The sequence below is a fragment of the Mercenaria mercenaria genome, unplaced genomic scaffold, assembly GCF_021730395.1.
Source record: "Mercenaria mercenaria strain notata unplaced genomic scaffold, MADL_Memer_1 contig_3608, whole genome shotgun sequence".
Lineage (NCBI taxonomy): Eukaryota > Metazoa > Mollusca > Bivalvia > Venerida > Veneridae > Mercenaria > Mercenaria mercenaria.
Genome location: NW_026461764.1, coordinates 1 through 19,109, shown reverse-complemented (window position 1 = coordinate 19,109; position 19,109 = coordinate 1). Strand labels below are relative to the sequence as shown.

The window sequence follows — 19,109 nt, the reverse complement described above, 5'->3', positions numbered from 1 at the left end:
TAATCGAGTGGGGAACGAACTTATCTGTAGCCTCATATTGTTACAAACTATACACATGTGAAACAATTTCCAAACTTAAGAAAAGGATACCCTAATTTTTGTAGCATACTGTCATCAGGCACGCCTTTGGTATTGTACATTATGACGTCACAAATCTGGCTGACAACCATCAGTAGTCGGTTATTTTTTCCAGTGACATTTGCCTAAAATATATATAGCAGGCTTGAGAATTTCAAGGTAAAACAGGCGACAAATCAATTTAATAATAGTATATTTACAGAATATGTATGCGATACACTATAATCTGTCCCACCTAATTTTGGACCTCCGATAATTTATTTATACTGTATATAAAATTGTAAAAAATGACATCGTTAATACCAGACGGTTAATATCTCTATGCACCTTTTTCATTTTTTTGAAAAAAATGTAAAATGAAGTAAAAAAATCAAGATTTTATGTTTTTCCCCATAGACTTGCATCGTTAAATGACGCGACGTCCATTTCAAGATGGCGGCGTCCATACAAACGTCATTTAGGGGTTTGCTCACAGTTAGTGTATGTGACATGTATATGATATAGGCTAACATAGAAAAAACCTAACTCTGTACTTATACAAACACACTTGAAGCCTTGTACACAGGTTAGCGCTTTAGGGTCAATAACCCTCTTGTTTTTTGTTTTTTCCGCATTTTCCGCAATATGTGAACGATAATGACACTAAACTTTGTCCAAAAGTAGACTTTTACTATTGACTTCAATAAAAAATTAGGGGTTCAAAGGGTAAGTGAAATAATAAACTTAAAATTTCTGAAATTATATCATCATTTAGAGGAAAGATTAAACCAACGAATGCCGCTAAAGCAAATTCGTTATCTTAAACCATTTAAAAAATATATCGAATAAATCTAATTTATCCTTCTTTATTTAATATGTCAAAAAAAACAAAAAACAACATAATACCGATTATTGGAAAAATTGAAAGTTTAATATATTTATCCTAAAGTCTGTTCACCTCGCTGTTTGCATTGGCAAGTCTTTGTTTGCGTTAGTTTCATCAGTTATGTATGGCTGTAGTATTAAGAAGTGAAATTTGGCGGTATGTTATCTGTGCTTTACTATTTGTGATCTACATTTTCTAGAATACATATCTCCTCTTTTAAACATTTTTTTTTTCAGAAAAAGCATATATAATCATGACGCCCTAGTTCTCACAAGGCATTGCTATTTCTATTTCATTATATTTTGGCATTCATTACATTTAAGAAAAATGAGCCAGTGGAGACGATTCTTGTGTATATTCAGTTTAAAGTAAAGTCTCAGTTATCACTTCACGCAGAAACACGTACTGTGACAAGAGACTTTTTACTACAACTGCGAAATCTAGCCAGGTCTCCTGTATACACATTGGAGCAGAACAACATGCATTCTTGAACCTCTAACAAGTCATATTCGATTAAAGAACCCAGGAAGGTCTGTCTGCTGAAGCTTTGCTGTGTAAAATGTGTGAGTATATGGCAAGTCAACTGACGTGAACTCGGTCGAAAAACTAGGATTAACGATCGATAAACTAAGTTTTTCGAACGTAAAACTAGGTTTTTCAAATACTAACCTATATTTTTGAGCGAAAACATAAGATACCGGGCGTAAACCACGCTCGTGAACCCAGGTTTACGTTCGATAAACTAGGTTTCTCGATTGAACTATGAATTTCGGAACCAATCCTGCCCATAAACGAATTTGTTCGAGATCTTATGGTTATCAAATTCTCTGTAAATTTCAAAAGAAATAACCAAGAATTAGGGCTTCTTATCACCAAACAATGTGAAGTATGCATTTTCACTAATCTAAACATCCGGAATTTCTGGAGCTCTTTGCGCATAATCAAACTTGCAAGAGATTTCATAACAATATACATATACTGCTAGTTTCATAAAGACTACTCAAGAAATGGAATTTTACTCATTCAAGGGCAATAACATTAGTAAAACTGGATTAATCGTTTTTATAAATTAATCGAACTTCTCCAAGCGCTTGCGGCAGTATATATATTGATTACTGTTGACAGATGAAGGTAGACCACTACAGTTCAGTCTACATGCTATGTCATATCAACCTGTAATATATGCATTTTGGCTAGAAACCTTGAGAATCATTGGTTCACAACGGTTTCACAGTATCGGCAAGAAACACTTTATATGAGCAGATCACACAATGAACAGAAAAACCATTAAACAAGCGTTACAAAATGACCAAGCGACAACTATGTACTCTTTGTATTATCTTGATTACAACCTTGGCACACAGTCATCCTGTGCCATATGGCCAATTCCTATGATTGAAAAGGATACCTGTTTTGGATCTCCAAATCCTTCTACATCAATGTATACAAATGCAAGATTTCTTTCTTTTTCCAGTTTGATATATATCCAGATTCCCTTGGTTACTCGTTCAAACGTCGATCCAGTTTCGAAAACATCTACAACATAAAATATCTTTGTGGAAAAAATAAATCAAGAGGATCATAATGTCTTATACAGCTCAACCATGTATAATAAAACACATGTGGACCACCCAAAGAAAAATTGCCTTCAATTATTATGAAATCAGGTCAGCTGTGTCTAAGAAGATTTCCGAAGTTTAAAGCCATACAGCCAGACTCCTGTAGCTATATTTTTACCATTCAAGACATATTTCACTCTTTTAAAGAAGATCTGGTTCAGTTCGAATTCCCACTGTATACATACAGGGAAAAGTGACCTCGCCATTTTTATCGACGTATCGTATTGATTTTATCAATTCTGGTACAGGGTCTGCAAAGGAACATTTGTTGGAAATCATTTTAAAGGAACCAACCCACACTTAAATGCAGAAAAATAATTTCTCTCAAAAATCCATAAATGTGAATACTCTGGAGGCGGCTGGTAATACAAATTATTCAAAAGATATTCTTATAGATAACCAAGATTATTGTGCAGAAAATAGTAAACCTTTTCAACGTTTTCAAAATAATGCAGAACATTTACATTCTTCTTGCAGTTTTACTAATATCTACCCTATATTTTCACCAGCGACCTGTGGAGTTTTCACTTTTTCTACTTTATACTTTTTCAATGCCATATATACTTTCTATGGCAAACTTGATGGAAATGAATATGTTGACAAAATTCAACAAAACTGTGGGCGAGTAACTTTCAAATGAGCGAAGTAGTTTAAACAGGATTTTTAAAGTTTCTACTGATTGGAAAGGGGACCACGCCTCTGGGAATCATGCTTTGACGAATCGAAATAATTTGAACATTCGGAACAATGTGTCACCTAAGGAAATTCAGTTGCAATTATTTCAAAATCGGACCAGCAGCTTCTAAATATATGCCAATATCTTAGTATCACCTAAAGTGCCTTCTTGATATTAAGCAATAATACGGAAAAAAGAACATTTTAATAACATAAATAAAACAGATATCAAATAACACAAAAATAAAATTGTGTACAACCATTTTTTAAAGTCTCAAAAAGACACAAAGTTGTTTTATAAGAATGCAGAGACGTAGCTTAGTAGTATTAGAACTACCGAAGCGAGCCCGATTTTGACCCAACTTAATTTTAGTCTTTGACCTAAACCGACCAATGCCGGACAATTAAAAAAAGAAAAAAAAAGATTTTAACAAATTATTGTTAAAACCTATAGTAAAATAAAGTAAATCTATTTTTAGTAACGTTTACAATGTAAACGTCTATTTTTATATTTGAAATACCATGCACAATGTTTGTGTTTATTATTAGTAACGTTTACAATGTAAACGCTTATTTCTTTACGTGTTGTATTGAGATGTGAAATATAAAATAATTGTTTGTTCGTTTGCTCTTTGATTGTTAATTTTTAGTATTTTATACAATAAATCATACAACGGTACTTTATCTTGTAACATTTTAATGAAAAATAAACAATAATATCCGCAGAGTGTACTTGTTTTGTCTTGATATTGAACATTGTTGTATTTTACATTTGGTATATACTTAATTACTTCTTTTGGTGGAGGAAGTCCAAATGGGTCGAAGTACAAAGTATTAAAGTAACAAACCCAATGTGTTCCAGGACCAATAGAGTCATCCAAATTTATAATTCCACACTCGTCCTTTTCTTTTAATTTTAGTAAATTATTTTTACTAAACACACCCCTAAAGTTTTTAATTTTTAATTGTTTTACCCATTGTTCTATTTCAAAGTTAGATATTGGTTTGTTTATAAATTTTATTTTTTTTTTACTATAGGAATTCGTCTGTAAGGTCTTCGTTGTGAATCAATCTGTATACCCTGACCATGTCCTTTCCCACTTAACAAAGATGTAATCAAAGGTATTCCTAGACTAGCAGCCAACATACCTAAAAACCCACCGTCTTGTTTTTGTTTTTGTGTTAATTTAATCACTCCAGATCCTACTAGTTGCTTTCTTTGATTAGATGTAAGATATGGTGATATCATATTTCTCTTATCATTAGCTACTGAAATCATACCATTTCCAAGTATTTTACTAACACCAGTACTGGCTAGCCCAGACAAAGCACCAATGCCTAAAGGGGCTAAAATTTTTGGAGCTATTTTGCTGCCATTGGAAGAATTGTTTTTCCTAACAAACCAGCTAAAGCTCCTAAAAATCCACCATTTTGACCTTGACTGGACATTTGTTTTTTTGAAATTGTAATTTCTAATCCCTTCTTATTTGCAACAGCTTTTTTAATTTGATTAATTTGTGTTTTTGTTAATAATAAAGGGACGTTTCCATGTAATTGTTCATGTTTTAATCTAAAATTATATGGAGTTTTGTTGTTGCAGGCTCGGGCTAAATTTTTCTTTTGTCCATCTGTAAGGTTAATTTTATATTCAATATAATTTGATGACATTATATATAAATTATATTTATTTTATTTTAATTTATATTTATTTTATTTAAACAATAACAAGTTCATTTAAACAATAACAAGTTCATTTCCAATAGTATTTATTTCAACTGTTTCCTCATACAATACAATTGCATAAACACGGACATGTGCTGCCGGCCGAGCATTTAATTTAGCTGTTAATGTTATCTGCTTAGGATCTTCTGTTATTGCTTCCTTTTTATATTCTAAGTTAAAATGAACAAATCCATACAAACTTTGAAAATTAAATCTATTTAAAAGACTTCCGGTAGTTTTATTATTTTGTTTATAATAATAATTAATTACATCATCATATATTCTTGATATACTTGTGTATTCTGTTTCTGGATAAAAAAACACCATTACCAACTTCAAGACGACAAGAGCTCAAAATACAAGTATTATCAGCTGCTGCATCAACTTTAAATGTATCTAATAAAAGTGGATTCTGTCTTTGTGCATTACTTTTTTCAGGTCGTTGTAAATAAACAAATACATGTTGTGGTTTTATTACACCAGCTGTTATTCTAAAAGTTATGTCCGTCTGTCGTGTATCAGTTGATTGCGTCACCATTTCCCGAAGGTATGACCATCTTGCTTTTGTAAATCTTTCAGTAGCAATTAGATCAAACCCAAATTCATTAAAAACCAAACGTGGAACCCATAGAATTAATTTTGTTACAATTACTCTACCAGCATCAGCAGCATTAGCTCTAAAAATTAATTCATCATCATCTGTCAGCTGCAGTGTTATTTGAATTTGACTTGGAGGTAAAATATTAGTTTCTAAACCCTGAAAAAATGAATAATTATTTAATGGAATTTTAGCATTTACCTCTTTACCACCTTGGATTAATAACTTCCTAGTAGCAAAACCCGAATTATATTTATCTTGATCCTTCCTGCTCTCAGCAGTATCATTTATATCTAAATAAATAAACTCATTTGTTCCAGTTGATTTTGCATAATCCTCAGACAATTCAACAAGATTCTTTACATTTATTACTTTGTATAAATTATTACAATCATATACAATTTTTCCATTTTGTTTAACCACTAACTGATCAATTAATGAAGCTGCATTATTAATTAGAGCAATTTGATCTCCAACATCATAATTATTACCATCAGCAAGCTTATTTACTTTAAAACTTACTTCAAAATAACCATTAAACCAATCAAAATATGAACTTCTATCATTAATTGTAAAGTGATATCCGTTTTTTTTGTTGTTTAACATTATTTCCCAAGACAGATATTAAGGCTGTATCTAATTGAATAGGAGTTAGTTCATATCTTTCACAATATTGTTTTGTTCTAAACATGTATATATTATATATTATTTTATTTTTTTATTCTAGTTTTTATTCTAGTTTTTATTTTAGTTTTTATTTTAGTTTTTATTTTATTTTTTATTAAAGTTAAAACTTTAGTTTTTATTTTATTTTTTATAAATTAATCTGTTAATACGTTTTTGTTGAGCTGAAGTTCCAGCACGAGCTAAAGTCCCAGATCCTGACAATAATCTATTTAATCTTATATTAATATCCTCCTCCTCCTTACTATTTTTATTATTATTTTTACTATTATTATTTTTTTCTTGTAATTCCTTAGCAATTAAATTACCAACTGCTGGAGCAGGTTTTTTTTAAGTTTTTCAACAATTTTAGCTGCAGCTAAATTTCCAACTTCTGTTCCAACCTTTTTTGTTCCACTTTCAAGTGCTGCTTTTCCTGCTGTTTCCAAAGCTTTTTTTTCCAGCTGTGCTAATTGAAGATGCGACTGAACTTGAAAGCAATTTTGTTAAAGTGTCAAAGATACCTGTTCCATGTATGATTTCTTTTCCCGTGTGAGCATCAACATAAATAAATATTCCTTTATTTTTGTCATAAACTTTCTTGTACATTATATAAAACTAAAATTTATAATTTCAAATTTCTTTTAAAATTAGTGTAAAACTTGTTTCAACCTCATTAAAATTAATTATTCTACCAAATACATCTGTAATATATATTCTAATTGAATTTATAATATATTTATTAATTTCAGAATATCCAACTCTTTGTGGTTCTTTTGTAAATGGATAAGCTCTTGTTAAATCTGCAGTACTTAAAGCATAGATAATATCACTGAAATTACCATCAACAAGTGAATTATCAATAAGATCACAATGAATGTAAATTGTATCCACAGAGTTAGTTATATTTGGTGTTTTAGTTTCCCATTCAGTTTTGTCTATTTTTTTTTTCTCAAATCCAAGCAATGTATGAAAATTTGATATTTCCAAATCCAACTTAAAATTATCTGTAATTGAAATCAAAATCTTAAAACTACTTAAATCAAATTCCAAACTTATTGGAGCAATTTCTGATTATCAAATTCATATCATCATTACTTATTAATGTTTCCTTAATATAATTATTAATATCTGTGTAACTGTAAGAACCATTTGTAAATATAATATTTTTCCAATCCTTACCATTATGATAACGAATTCTTTTATTGTCATATTCATCACTGATATTATGCCAAGAGTAGGTCATAGTGTTAATACTATCCAAACCAACAACGTAAGTTTTATTTTTATCTAAAATTAAAGAACGACTAAATCTGATTGTAAAATCACTCGGAGTATTTTTATTATCTTTAACTGTTTCAGAACTTAATACTATTTTTTGTTCCATTTATATATTCAAGAAAAATAATTTTTATATAACTTTTCATGTTGTTCTGGTAACAATGTTTTCATTTTTAATAGTTCATCAATTATTCTAATACCTTCATTTTTTAGTTCTTCATTATTATTTCCAGCATTAATTGAACCACAAATTAACTCCAAGTCATTAACCAATTCTTTTGGATTACATGGACAAACGTCATAACCTTGTTCCCTAATTACTTTTTTAAATTTCATAGATCTTTTATTGATAGGTAATCCTGACTTTTCTGTTAATTCTTTAAATATTTTTATTGAATGATTTGAATGCTTTTTCTTATTGTTATATCTTTTATTAATCAAATCAATTAAATCATCATCTACTTTAGTGTTAATTACTTCCTTTCCAGTTATTCTATCCTTAGCAATTAATTTGTTTTGACCATAAAGTTTATTTAAGTTAATAATTAAATTTCCATATTGTCCATTTGGTAAAACTTTATATGGGTTATGATGTTTTATTCCTTTTCCTTTTTTATATATACGATCCGTACCAATAATATAATTTAACCGGTCTTTGTACTTTATCAGTTCGCCTTGTTTACGTTTTAATTCTTTTGCTTCTTCTTGCTTATTTGGATCTTTTGATCTTGATTTGCTTGCTATCGGACCATTTAATTTTTTAATATTTTCAGTAACCTTATCTATTGTAGCTTCAAGATTGTCTTTATTTATTTTATCTGGATTAGATTCATCTGCATTTAAAAGGTCAAATATTTCAGACGGTTTGGAATATTTATATTCTTCTAAAACATCATTATCCACAAAAGCATCCAAATCTACTGTATGTATTTTTTTTTCTTTCGGTCTTGCTCCCAATTCTTCTTCTGATTCTTCAAAAGGATCATCTTCATCATCCAAACCCATATGATCTTTCGGCGGTATTAATCGCATTGGTTCTCGTTTTTGGAATAGCTCTTCCAAACCCATAGTATCTTTCGGCGGTAATGGTTGTAATGGTTGTTGTAGTCCCGGAGGTGGTTGTTCTTCCGTTATCTCTGCCAATTTTTGTTGTTGTTCTACTTCTTTTATTTTATCAACAAAACTTTTTGGAAGTAACGCTAATTGCTCCTTAATTCCAGGTAATGCTTTTAACTGACTTGATAATTGTTCTTTTTGACTTTCTATTTTTTCAGTAATTGGCTTATAAATTTCAGTGTACATATCTCGATTTGTAGCTTTTCTTATTTTTTCTCTCATTATTTCTTCTCTAAGATCTCTCATCTTTTGCCCGACTAATTTTTTTCTTATTCTTATTTCATTAAGTTTCGATTGCATTTATATATAATAATGTAAGATAATGTAAAATAATGTAAGATAATGTAAGATATTGTAAAATAATGTAATATTATATAAATGGAAATTCCAAATTATGATACAAAAAATGATAAATCCAATAACTTTAAACAGTTTTATCCTTTTATGCCAGATTCATGTTTTAGAATGTTAATATGTGGATCTTCTGGATCTGGAAAAACAAATACATTAATGCATATACTTCGAAAACCTCTTATATATTATGATAAATTATACTTATATGCTAAAAACCTAGAACAATCTAAATATCAAGATTTAATTAACAACTTAAATGAAATTGCAAAAAAGATTAAATTAGATCCAAATGAAATACTTGAATATTCAGCTGATCCCGACCAAATTGAACCTTGTGAGAATCTTGAATCAGAAAACAAAAAGTAGTAATATTTGATGATTTTGTATGTGAGATAAAAAAGTTCAAAATGAAATAACAAAATACTTTATTCAAGGACGTCACAAAAACTGTTTGTGTTATTTATTTAAGTCAGTCTTACTATAAAACACCAAAAGATATTCGAATTAACTGTTCACATTATATTTTATTTGAAAGTCCAGGTAAAATGGAAAATGGTAGGATTTGTGATGAACAAAATATAGATCGTGATTCTTTTGCTAATGCAACAGATCAAAAATATGATTTCTTATATATTGACAAACCAAGGAAGTTTTTAAGAAAAAACTTTACTGGTAATATATAATAATTATATAATGGGAGTTTTTAATGATGTAAAACAAATTAATCAACCTGACAGTATAAGTAAAGTTAAATTTGATATTGATTTAAGTGATTATGCTACTAAAAAACAATTCAAAAAGCTTAAAAAGGAAACGGAATCGTATCTTCATAGAAATAAGGAACTTGATAACACAATGAATAGAGCATTAGATATGGGAGGTAATGAAATAATCAACCTAGGAAATCCAGATAAACCCAACGATGCAGTTTCAAGACGGTTTGTGTATAAAAAAATTCAAAGTGTAATAGATGACTATAAACTTGAAGATGTCAAAAGTATAAAACAAACACTAGAAGTAGAAGTAAAGAATATTGAAGAATTAACAAAAGATTTTAAAAAGAATTCATTATTAATTAATCAATTACAAGGTAAAATTGAAGAAGAAATGAAAGCTATGACTGATTCTATTAAAGAACTTGAAGAGAAATCTGATTTGACAGATGAAAACATAAAAGAAGTATTTCGAGTTAATTTAAACATTTTATACACTCAAGTTCAAGAATTAAAAGATAGTATGATTAAACATGAAGAACTAAAAGATAAGATTATTGAAGCTGAGAAAAAGTTACAAAATATGTATCAGTTAGAAATCAAAACAGAAATAAATAAACTAAATACTGAAATGGCAAAAGGGAATCAAGATTTACTCGATACATTTTCAAATAAATTTGCAGAATATAAATCTGAATTGGAAAAGGCAGCTTCACAAAGAGGTGATGATCATGATACAGCATTAGATAACCTTAAAAAGAAATTAATTCTAAAATAGATGACTTTAAAAAACAAATTCGAAATTGGATTAGTATTGTTGACAACCGTCATAATTTAAAATATGCAGAATTAAGTAATATTACAAAAAAATTACAAGATGATATTAATGAATTTAATGATAAAGTTGAAGAACATAAAAATGAACTGGACCTTGTAGTTGAAAAATCAGTTAAACAAGGAGAGTTAATTACTGCTAATACTGAAGCAATTAACATAATTAATGATCAAATTAAAAAAATAATAAATGATTTGGACTCTGTAGTTGAAATATCAGCTAAACAAGGAGAATCAATCACTGCTAATACCCAAGTAATTACTGCTAATACTAAAGCAATAACCGCTAATGTCGAAGAAATTACCACTAATACTCAAGAAATTACAAAAGTAAAAAATGTTTTCTTAAAACAAGAAACACAATTAGCTAGAACAAAGAATACTGTTGATAGTTTATCTGCTTCTGAAGTTGCTACAACAAAACGAGTTGATGATTTAGCTGAAATAATTCTTAAACTTAAAAAGAAAGACAAAAAAATAAAAGAAGAATTGGAAAAAGAAATAGAAAAATTAAAACATGAAGTGTTTCTCTTTGAATACTATAATAAAAGTTTTTATGATTACGTAAAAATGAAAAAGTATTTTAACCGTCATGGTGCCTGGATATATTCAACATATAAAGATCTGGGCGGTCTGGGCTATTTAAATATATTTCAATTAAGACCTGGAATTATCGTAGATTATAAAGATTTTATAACCACAAACCAAGAATATAAAATAGATGTACTAAATGTGACTTTGAAGGGTGTGTTTATAGCCAGAAAAACTGGAATTTATATAATAGATATTAATATTTTATTAACGGGGGCCAGGCCCATAGGTGGACCAGATAAACCGATTAAAAGCCCAATATCACATTTTATATTTAGGTGGTGGAATGATAGGTTTCGGGACGGTGTTGATGATCTATTTTTTGGTAAATTTAGCAGTAATATAATAAATATAGCAGCTGAGGCAGCTGAGGACTTTGACACTGATCAGTTAATATCTATGTATAAGAAAAAAAATAAAATTTATTTAACACAAGGGACAATGTTTGACATTCATCATTATGACGATTCAACATCTACAGAAGTAACATTTTCACTAATGAGGGATAGTTACATTAGATTCTACATATCGGATGAATCTATACCGGATGGACGTGCCGATATAAGCAAACTTTTGAATTAAAGGTTTAATTAAAAGCTTAATTAATTACTGTGTTTTTATTAAAGTTAAAACTTTAGTTTTTATTTAACTGGAATAATTAATATAATGGGAATATTCAATAATATAAATGAAAAAGTAAATAAAATAGAAAGATGGACGTCGACACAAATTAAAAGAAAACCTCCATTGTTTTTAACATGTTATACCCAAGATACCGATGGTGGATTATTTCAATGGAAAACTGTAAATGCTAGTCCTGGTTTAGTTCAAAATGGTAATAATGTAAGAATTAATTTTAATTGCATTTTAATTATTCTTGTTGATGCAATTAAAATAGATAAAGGAGAAGCTAAATTACAAATAAAAAATAAAGAAAACGTAATTCTTCAAAGTTATAATGTAAAAAATAACAGAAAAATGAATCTATTTCTATTAATTATGAAAATGAATTTAAAAATTTAAATGATGTTATTTATATTAATTCTTTAAATGTTAAGAATATTCAGTTAACAATTTTTATGGTTTCTATAATTTAAGTTTTAATTTAAGAATTAATTTAAGTTTTAATTTAAGAATAAGCTAATGTATCATACCATTATCAAGAATATATCTTTTTTATCCATAACATGATAAAGATGTTTTATTTATAACATAATGGAAAGATTGTGTTTTTAGAACGAATAACTTTAAAGGTGTGATTACTTTGGGTTGAATTAAACAAAGTATCTTTGTAATTTTTATGAACTTTTGTTTTCTTAACAACAGTTTTTTATTCCTTTACATTTTTTAATATTAACTTCATTTTCTAATAAATAAGAATACATTTTACTTCTTAATCCGACAAATTAAAACAATTACTACACCAGCAGCTTCATCTTTAAATTTTCCAATTACTTTTTTTTTAATTATCAAAATAAATTTTGGGAATTACTATCGTAATCACTATTATAAAATTAAATCTTTGTCCTTATAAAAATCCTCATATGCATCTTTGGTTTTTATTTCATAACATAATGAATCAGTGTCAGTAAAAAATTAATTTACAATTACTCTCGTACTTTTCCTTAATGTAATTATAATGAAAATCATACATTAAATATTTTGATAAATCTAAAATTGCACATTCCAACATAAAAAGGTCTGTTTAATAACAAACTTTCTTTTATTTATGAATACCAAAAAGGTTAGAGTTAAAAAATCGTTGAATAAAAAATGAAGGTTTGGCTATGTATTTTAATAAAATATTTTCATCATGTGTTAATTTAAAATAACCCTCTTGCGTAAATTCTCCATCGTCTTACCAAATACAGAATTGTTCATTAACTTAAAAAAGTCCTTTTCAAATGAATTTTTTGCTTTAGATCTTTTTGAGTATTAAAATCAATATACTTTTTTAACCAAGGACTTTCGTCAAAAGTTAATATTTTGTATTTTTGTTACTTTTAACCCTAATTGTGTATATGTTCAAGATTTTTATAATGAACTACATAATTTTGTTTTTTCATTAAATTTGGGAAACCCAAACTTCTTTACATTACTTTTTCCTATTTCAATTCTGTTTTAATATTTTTACTATAATCAAAAAGCCATTGATCTGGTATAAAAAATTTTTTCAGGAGCTAAAGGATAATCATTATGGGTTTTATGTAATTCTTTTGGATATTCAAGATCACAATTAACTATAAAGTTGTTTTACCTTTTGAAATTTTAATTTCTTAAATTGTTTTTCGGATATAAATTTTAAGTTTCCAGAGGGTAAAGGTTGACACATAGCCCAACCGTAAAGATTATTGGCGTCAAGGTACATAATGTATTTGCTTTCTTCTTTTGAATTATATTCCTTCATATATTTATTGTTTGCTTTACTGTATCTGTTTGAAATATAACTTATTCCTCCTCTCAGTCCTTTTAAATAAAAAGATACAATCAATATCAGTTATTAAATCTAACTTAATTCCAGTCATTTTTAACATTGCATCCCAAGCTAACCCAGCACAACTAAAATAATGACAAGGATCTAATTTGTAGTACTCTAAACATAATTTTCAAAATTTTTCAAATACATCAGCTAAAAGTAATACGTCAGTTTTTAAATATAGATCATGATATTCTCCCATTGTTTTTTTTTAAATTTATTCAAATATTTTTAGCATGTTCGTATTCTTTTATCAGAAATATTAGTTTCATTTAAAATTGAATAAAAAAATCTTCTTTAGAAGGTAATTTTGTTTCTTTAAATTTTTTTAAAGGGAATCCATGTAATCATATGGATAAACACCTTTTTTTTTTTAATAAATTAATGCTTTCACAATCAAATTCTTGAGATAAGTATTTAAATTCTGGAATATTTTTTACTAAGTTATCTAATGATTGAGACATAAATGGAATAAATCAATAAAGACCAAGCGGAAATCATAAATGCCATATATCTTTCCTTATTGTTAGGAATAACATTAATTTCTTTTTTAAATTTCCCTATTTGTTGCATAATAAAATGACCGTCATAACCTCTTAAATTATGAAAAATAACAGGAATTTTATGTGTTAGTTTAAAATTAATATTACTTTCTGAGTGAGCACTTCCTCTGAATTTTCCTGTTATATGACAGTGGTCTCTTACTTTGATTGAATCTTCTATATTTCTTTTTTCACAGATATGACAAAACTTTTTTTTTTTTAAATTGGGTGAATCTTTTTTTAGACATTCTTAGTTCTTTGTTAAAAGTTTCTTTAAATATTTCTTTACAATATTCATTTTCCTCAAGCATTTTTTCAATAAACTTATAAACTGCATTAGGACCTCTATAAATCTGGGTTGGTTTAGTATATTTATCGTCATAACAACAAACAACTTTATAGCCGTAACCACAATCTATATGATTTTGATATGGTTCAGTAAATGAAGATTCAGTTGATGGTAAAGCAGTTAAAACTTTTTTAGTTATTGATTCAAAATCAGCATAAATTACAAAAGGTACTGCTAAACCTTTATGATAATTTTTAAATTGTACTTTACTTCCCTCTTTTGGCATTTTTACGCCTTGGATACCATTAATAGCTAAACAATTTGGAATATGTTCATTTAATATTCTTTCTTGAGTAAAATTCTGTAAACATGATTTACAAAAATATTTTCTATGTTGGTCTTTGGTTTTGTTAGTCATTAATCTATTAAAGTCTTTTATCCAAACATAATGTGGACTACAGTGGCTTTAGCCTCTTACAGTCATCATCAGTTATTTTACATTTATTTTATCATTTATTTTATCATTAGTAATTAATAACATATCACAGTGTTCTTCGTATTGATATTTTGATATGTACAATGGATAAAATTACTATTTTCTTCATAACCAAAAATTTTAAAATTTGATATTTCATTTAAACTTCTATTTTAGGTATTTGATTTAATGTAACGGGAAATTTAATTCCAGTATAATCAAGATCGTTTATATGTTTTTTTATTTTTTGAAATATTTTGGGATTTTTTTCAGCAGGAAATTTGTAAGCTAAATGACACCATCTAAAACATTCGTTATCATCATTCTTTATATTTATTAATCCTTTCATTAAATTTTGAAATGGTTTTGGTAATTCTAAATAACTTGAAGCAGCCAATGGACTATACTTATATCTATTTATTATAATGAGCATCAACTGACTCTATTCTCCAGCCCTTCCCTTCAGAAATCCAATTACCAATTCTATTTATTATTTCATCAAAAGCTTGATGAAAAGTTTTTTTTATTTCGTTTGTGTTAATAATTTCTAAAGCCTTTGATTGAAAATAAGCTGATTTATATATTGTATCAGTTTTATCCATTTTTGCAAAAGTTTTTTTTAAAACAACATTTATTTTTATCCTTTTAAATTTTTAAGTCAGATTTAAGTATTTCAAAAGAGTCGTTTATAGTTAAATATAATTGATTCTTTGGATCTTGTCATATGTAATTTTAATTTCAAATTTTTATAATATTGTTTTGTAGATCTCTCAATTTCCATCTATATATTATATTTAGAAAAAAAATCTTCAAGAAAAAAAGGATTAAAAAAAAAATTTAAAAAAAATAAAGTTTTAAATTATCTTTAAGAAGAATTAAAATTTTTAAAAACTTATATTTTTTTTTCCATTAACTTTTGATATTCCACATTTTACTCGGTTTGTCCCTTCACAACACATTTTTATTAACCCAGCATTAATACCAAATTCTTTAGATGCTTTGTAAGTGCTTCTATATATTTTTTCTTTATTAGTATCACAGTCGGTTACAATTTAAATTTTTTAGGATTGTTTCGATAATTATTTGGTCTGGGATAATCACATAAACTTTCATCATTTTCTTCTTCAGTTAATAGGCAACCACAGTCCCAATCAAATAAAGTTCTTTTACGGGAAAATAAGGATCTATAACATTTTTTAATTTATCAATGACATGATTTTTATATTCATCGCTAACTATTTGATCAAGTTTTGATTTAATAACATTTCTTCTTTTAAGAACTTTTTTATATGAATTTTTTATCTGGATTCATTATTTCTCCTAAAGTGCTAGAAATTTTGGCATAATCATTCTATCTACCTTTCTATTAACCATCTATATATAATATACTTATAGAAAAAAATCTTTAAAAAACAACGTAAAATTTAAAAACAGCTCTTTTCTTTTTTACTTTTATATCCGTTAAGTTTAAATTCCTTCATATGCATTTCAAGGGTGTTGAATAATTTTTTTCTTTTTGCATTTCTATTTGTATTGTAAAAATATCCTGAATAACTTTTTTCTCTTCTTCTTTATTTACTTTTCCAGGATCATTAGGGTCATGAACAGCTAAGCTGAATCCGTGCTTTTGTTTTAAGTTTTTTTATTTTTTGATGATGTGATTTTAAAATAAATTTCTTGTCGTCAAGTTTTAGTCTGTTTGTAAATATGGTAATTACTGATGGAACAGCGCCAGCAACTGCTACAAATATAGGAATAGCTGGAACAAGTACTAATGCAGCTGAACAACCAAAAACACCTGCTGTAATATTTAATCCCGGTACTTACTCTCCCGCAAAATTTATAACTTTTTTTGTAAGCAGCAGCTAGTTTAGTTAAGTGAATAATTAATTGATCTATTGTTTCTATTCCATTATTATTAGAAATAAGATTTTTATTACTCATTTTATAATTAAATTTTTTTTCTAAATTAAATTTGTTCAAGATCGCTTTAAAAGGAACCCAACTATTAAATTTTTCACTATAAACCCTTTCCATTTTACTAAAAGCTTGTTTTTTCTTATAGTCTGTCTAATAACTTTTTCAAATTTTAAAAACTTCTTGTGTAGTAGGTAAAAGTTCTTGTCCGTAAAATGAACCTTGAACTATTTCATTATTTAATCTTTAATAGAGTATGTTCTGGGATTTGTATTATTAATTTTTAAATTATAAATATTCCCCTGTCCAGTTTGGTGTATATCCTTTTCAAAAATGTCTTTTAAGTTTACTTAAGCGAAAATCGATCACCAATTTTTAAATTTTGCTTTGCTCTTTGGTATCTTTAAATCACCGTATAAATTAAAGTAAACAGTACCTTTATTTAAGTTTTTACTAGCTTCGGTTGGTGGGCATTTTTATACTAGAATGTTTTGTTTTGTTATATTTATCAACCATATCCCGCAAATTATTTAAATAAGTATAAGTATTATTTGCTGTAAAATATTTCCACATTATTTTTTTTAAACTTCTATTAAATCTTTCAATAACTACAGCCTTTCCTTCATTAAATGTATGGTACATATTAATTTTATTTTTATTCAAAAATGATTCAAATTTTATTATAAAATTCTTTTCCTTCATCTACCCATAAATTTACTGGGAATCGTCCTTCTAAAATTATTTTTTTTAAATGCTTCAGTAACAGATTCTCCAGTTTTATTCTTTAAGGAATAACCCAAGCATATTTACTAAATATATTTAATAACGGTTAACAAGTACTTTACTCCTTTTTATATTTTAAAAAAGCTTGCATGTCAACTAAATCAGCTGACCAAGTATCATCAATTCATTAACTATCACTCTTCGTTTCCTAAATTTTCTTTTAATTGGTTTGTGTTAATTCTTCTGCTAATTCATCGCTCCATGTGTTCCGGGGGTATACTCTACCCCCCCCTTTTCCCCTTTTTTGGGCTTTTGTTTTTGTCCCAACCCAAGTGGTGTATTTCGTTTTAATTAAGGTTTCACAACTAAATGTTTTTCAATCTTTTCTCCAAATGTTTTTGATTTAGTTTTATTTAAGTTGGAAAGCATTTGCTTATCACATGTACCCTTTTTTACATCACTGTCGTAGCAAAAATCATGGTCCATACTACTGCATCCAGTTCATTGACAGGGGGTCCATTATCTAGGGGATTTCCTGGCCCACAATAATTATATCCTGGAAGTGTTTTTAAAACCTTTCTTAGGTAATAAAGGTAACATTGCTTTGTGAATATCTAAATTACCCCCTGTACTTTTAACAAACTTGATTTCATCTTTCCACAAGATGAACAGGTAGCTTTTATCATTTTTCTCCCCTTTTTTTGTTATAACATAATGGGGGTTTATATTATCTGTAAATCTTCTTTCTTTCAAACAATATATTTTATTTTGTAAACTCATCTATATCATATGTATTTAAAACTTTTAACTGGGTTTAAAACCTGTGGATTTTAAATTGTCCGGCATTGGTCGGTTTAGGTCAAAGACTAAAATTAAGTTGGGTCAAAATCGGGCTCGCTTCGGTAGTTCTAATACTACTTAGCTTAGAAAGACAATGGTTCTCCTTTGATAGGGCACGAAAAGGTGGTTGTTGTTTAAATTTGTTTTCGTAGTCACTTTCTTACCTCATAGCGTTTTTGCTAGATTTTAGACACTTTAGTATATTTTTGTGACTTTTCAAAAATAGGTCGAAGCCGTAAAATGAGAAAATTCACATGCTGATTGTGTAGATATTTTAACAATTGCCACCAATATATTGCTCTGAGCGTACCCTTAATTTCAAAAAGGTACTTATAACAAAAAGCGGGTAAGCTGTTTTGGCTGATTTCTGTCAACTTTGACTTTTGGCTTTGTCGCCCGCGACATTCAAAGGGAAAAAGGCGAGATTTAGAACTTGAGAAGCGAAAAGCACAACGCGATTAGACGAAATAGCGAGAATTTTATTAAGCCGTTTGCGACACGTTTAAAATCATTCTTTTCCGTTTCCTTCCCTTGTCATCCAGAACAAAGCGAAAAATGACAACGCAACAAAAGAAAACAAGAGCAGCTCGTCGAACACGAAATGCCCCCCTTGATGCATTCAGTAATTGCACAAGGAACAGAAATTATATGCTCACTGTAAACAAAAGTTTTACCATTCTGGTTTAATCTGACCTTGACCTTTAAACTATTAACCTAACAAGAGATTACAGAGCGATC

At 28.0% G+C, this 19,109-nt stretch overlaps 1 protein-coding gene across 1 annotated transcript in view; it reads right to left on the bottom strand.

The window, feature by feature from the left end:
• The window catches only part of LOC128553228 (guanylate-binding protein 5-like), a gene marked incomplete at its 3' end in the record, with an annotated part of 42,573 nt that extends 39,805 nt beyond the window's left edge, over positions 1-2,768 (bottom strand). The window contains 3 exon segments of the mRNA XM_053534353.1: positions 91-203; positions 2,352-2,479; positions 2,681-2,768. Of these exon segments, the coding sequence (XP_053390328.1) occupies positions 91-203; positions 2,352-2,479; positions 2,681-2,768 (329 nt within the window).
• Between the last annotated feature and the right edge of the window lie 16,341 nt (positions 2,769-19,109).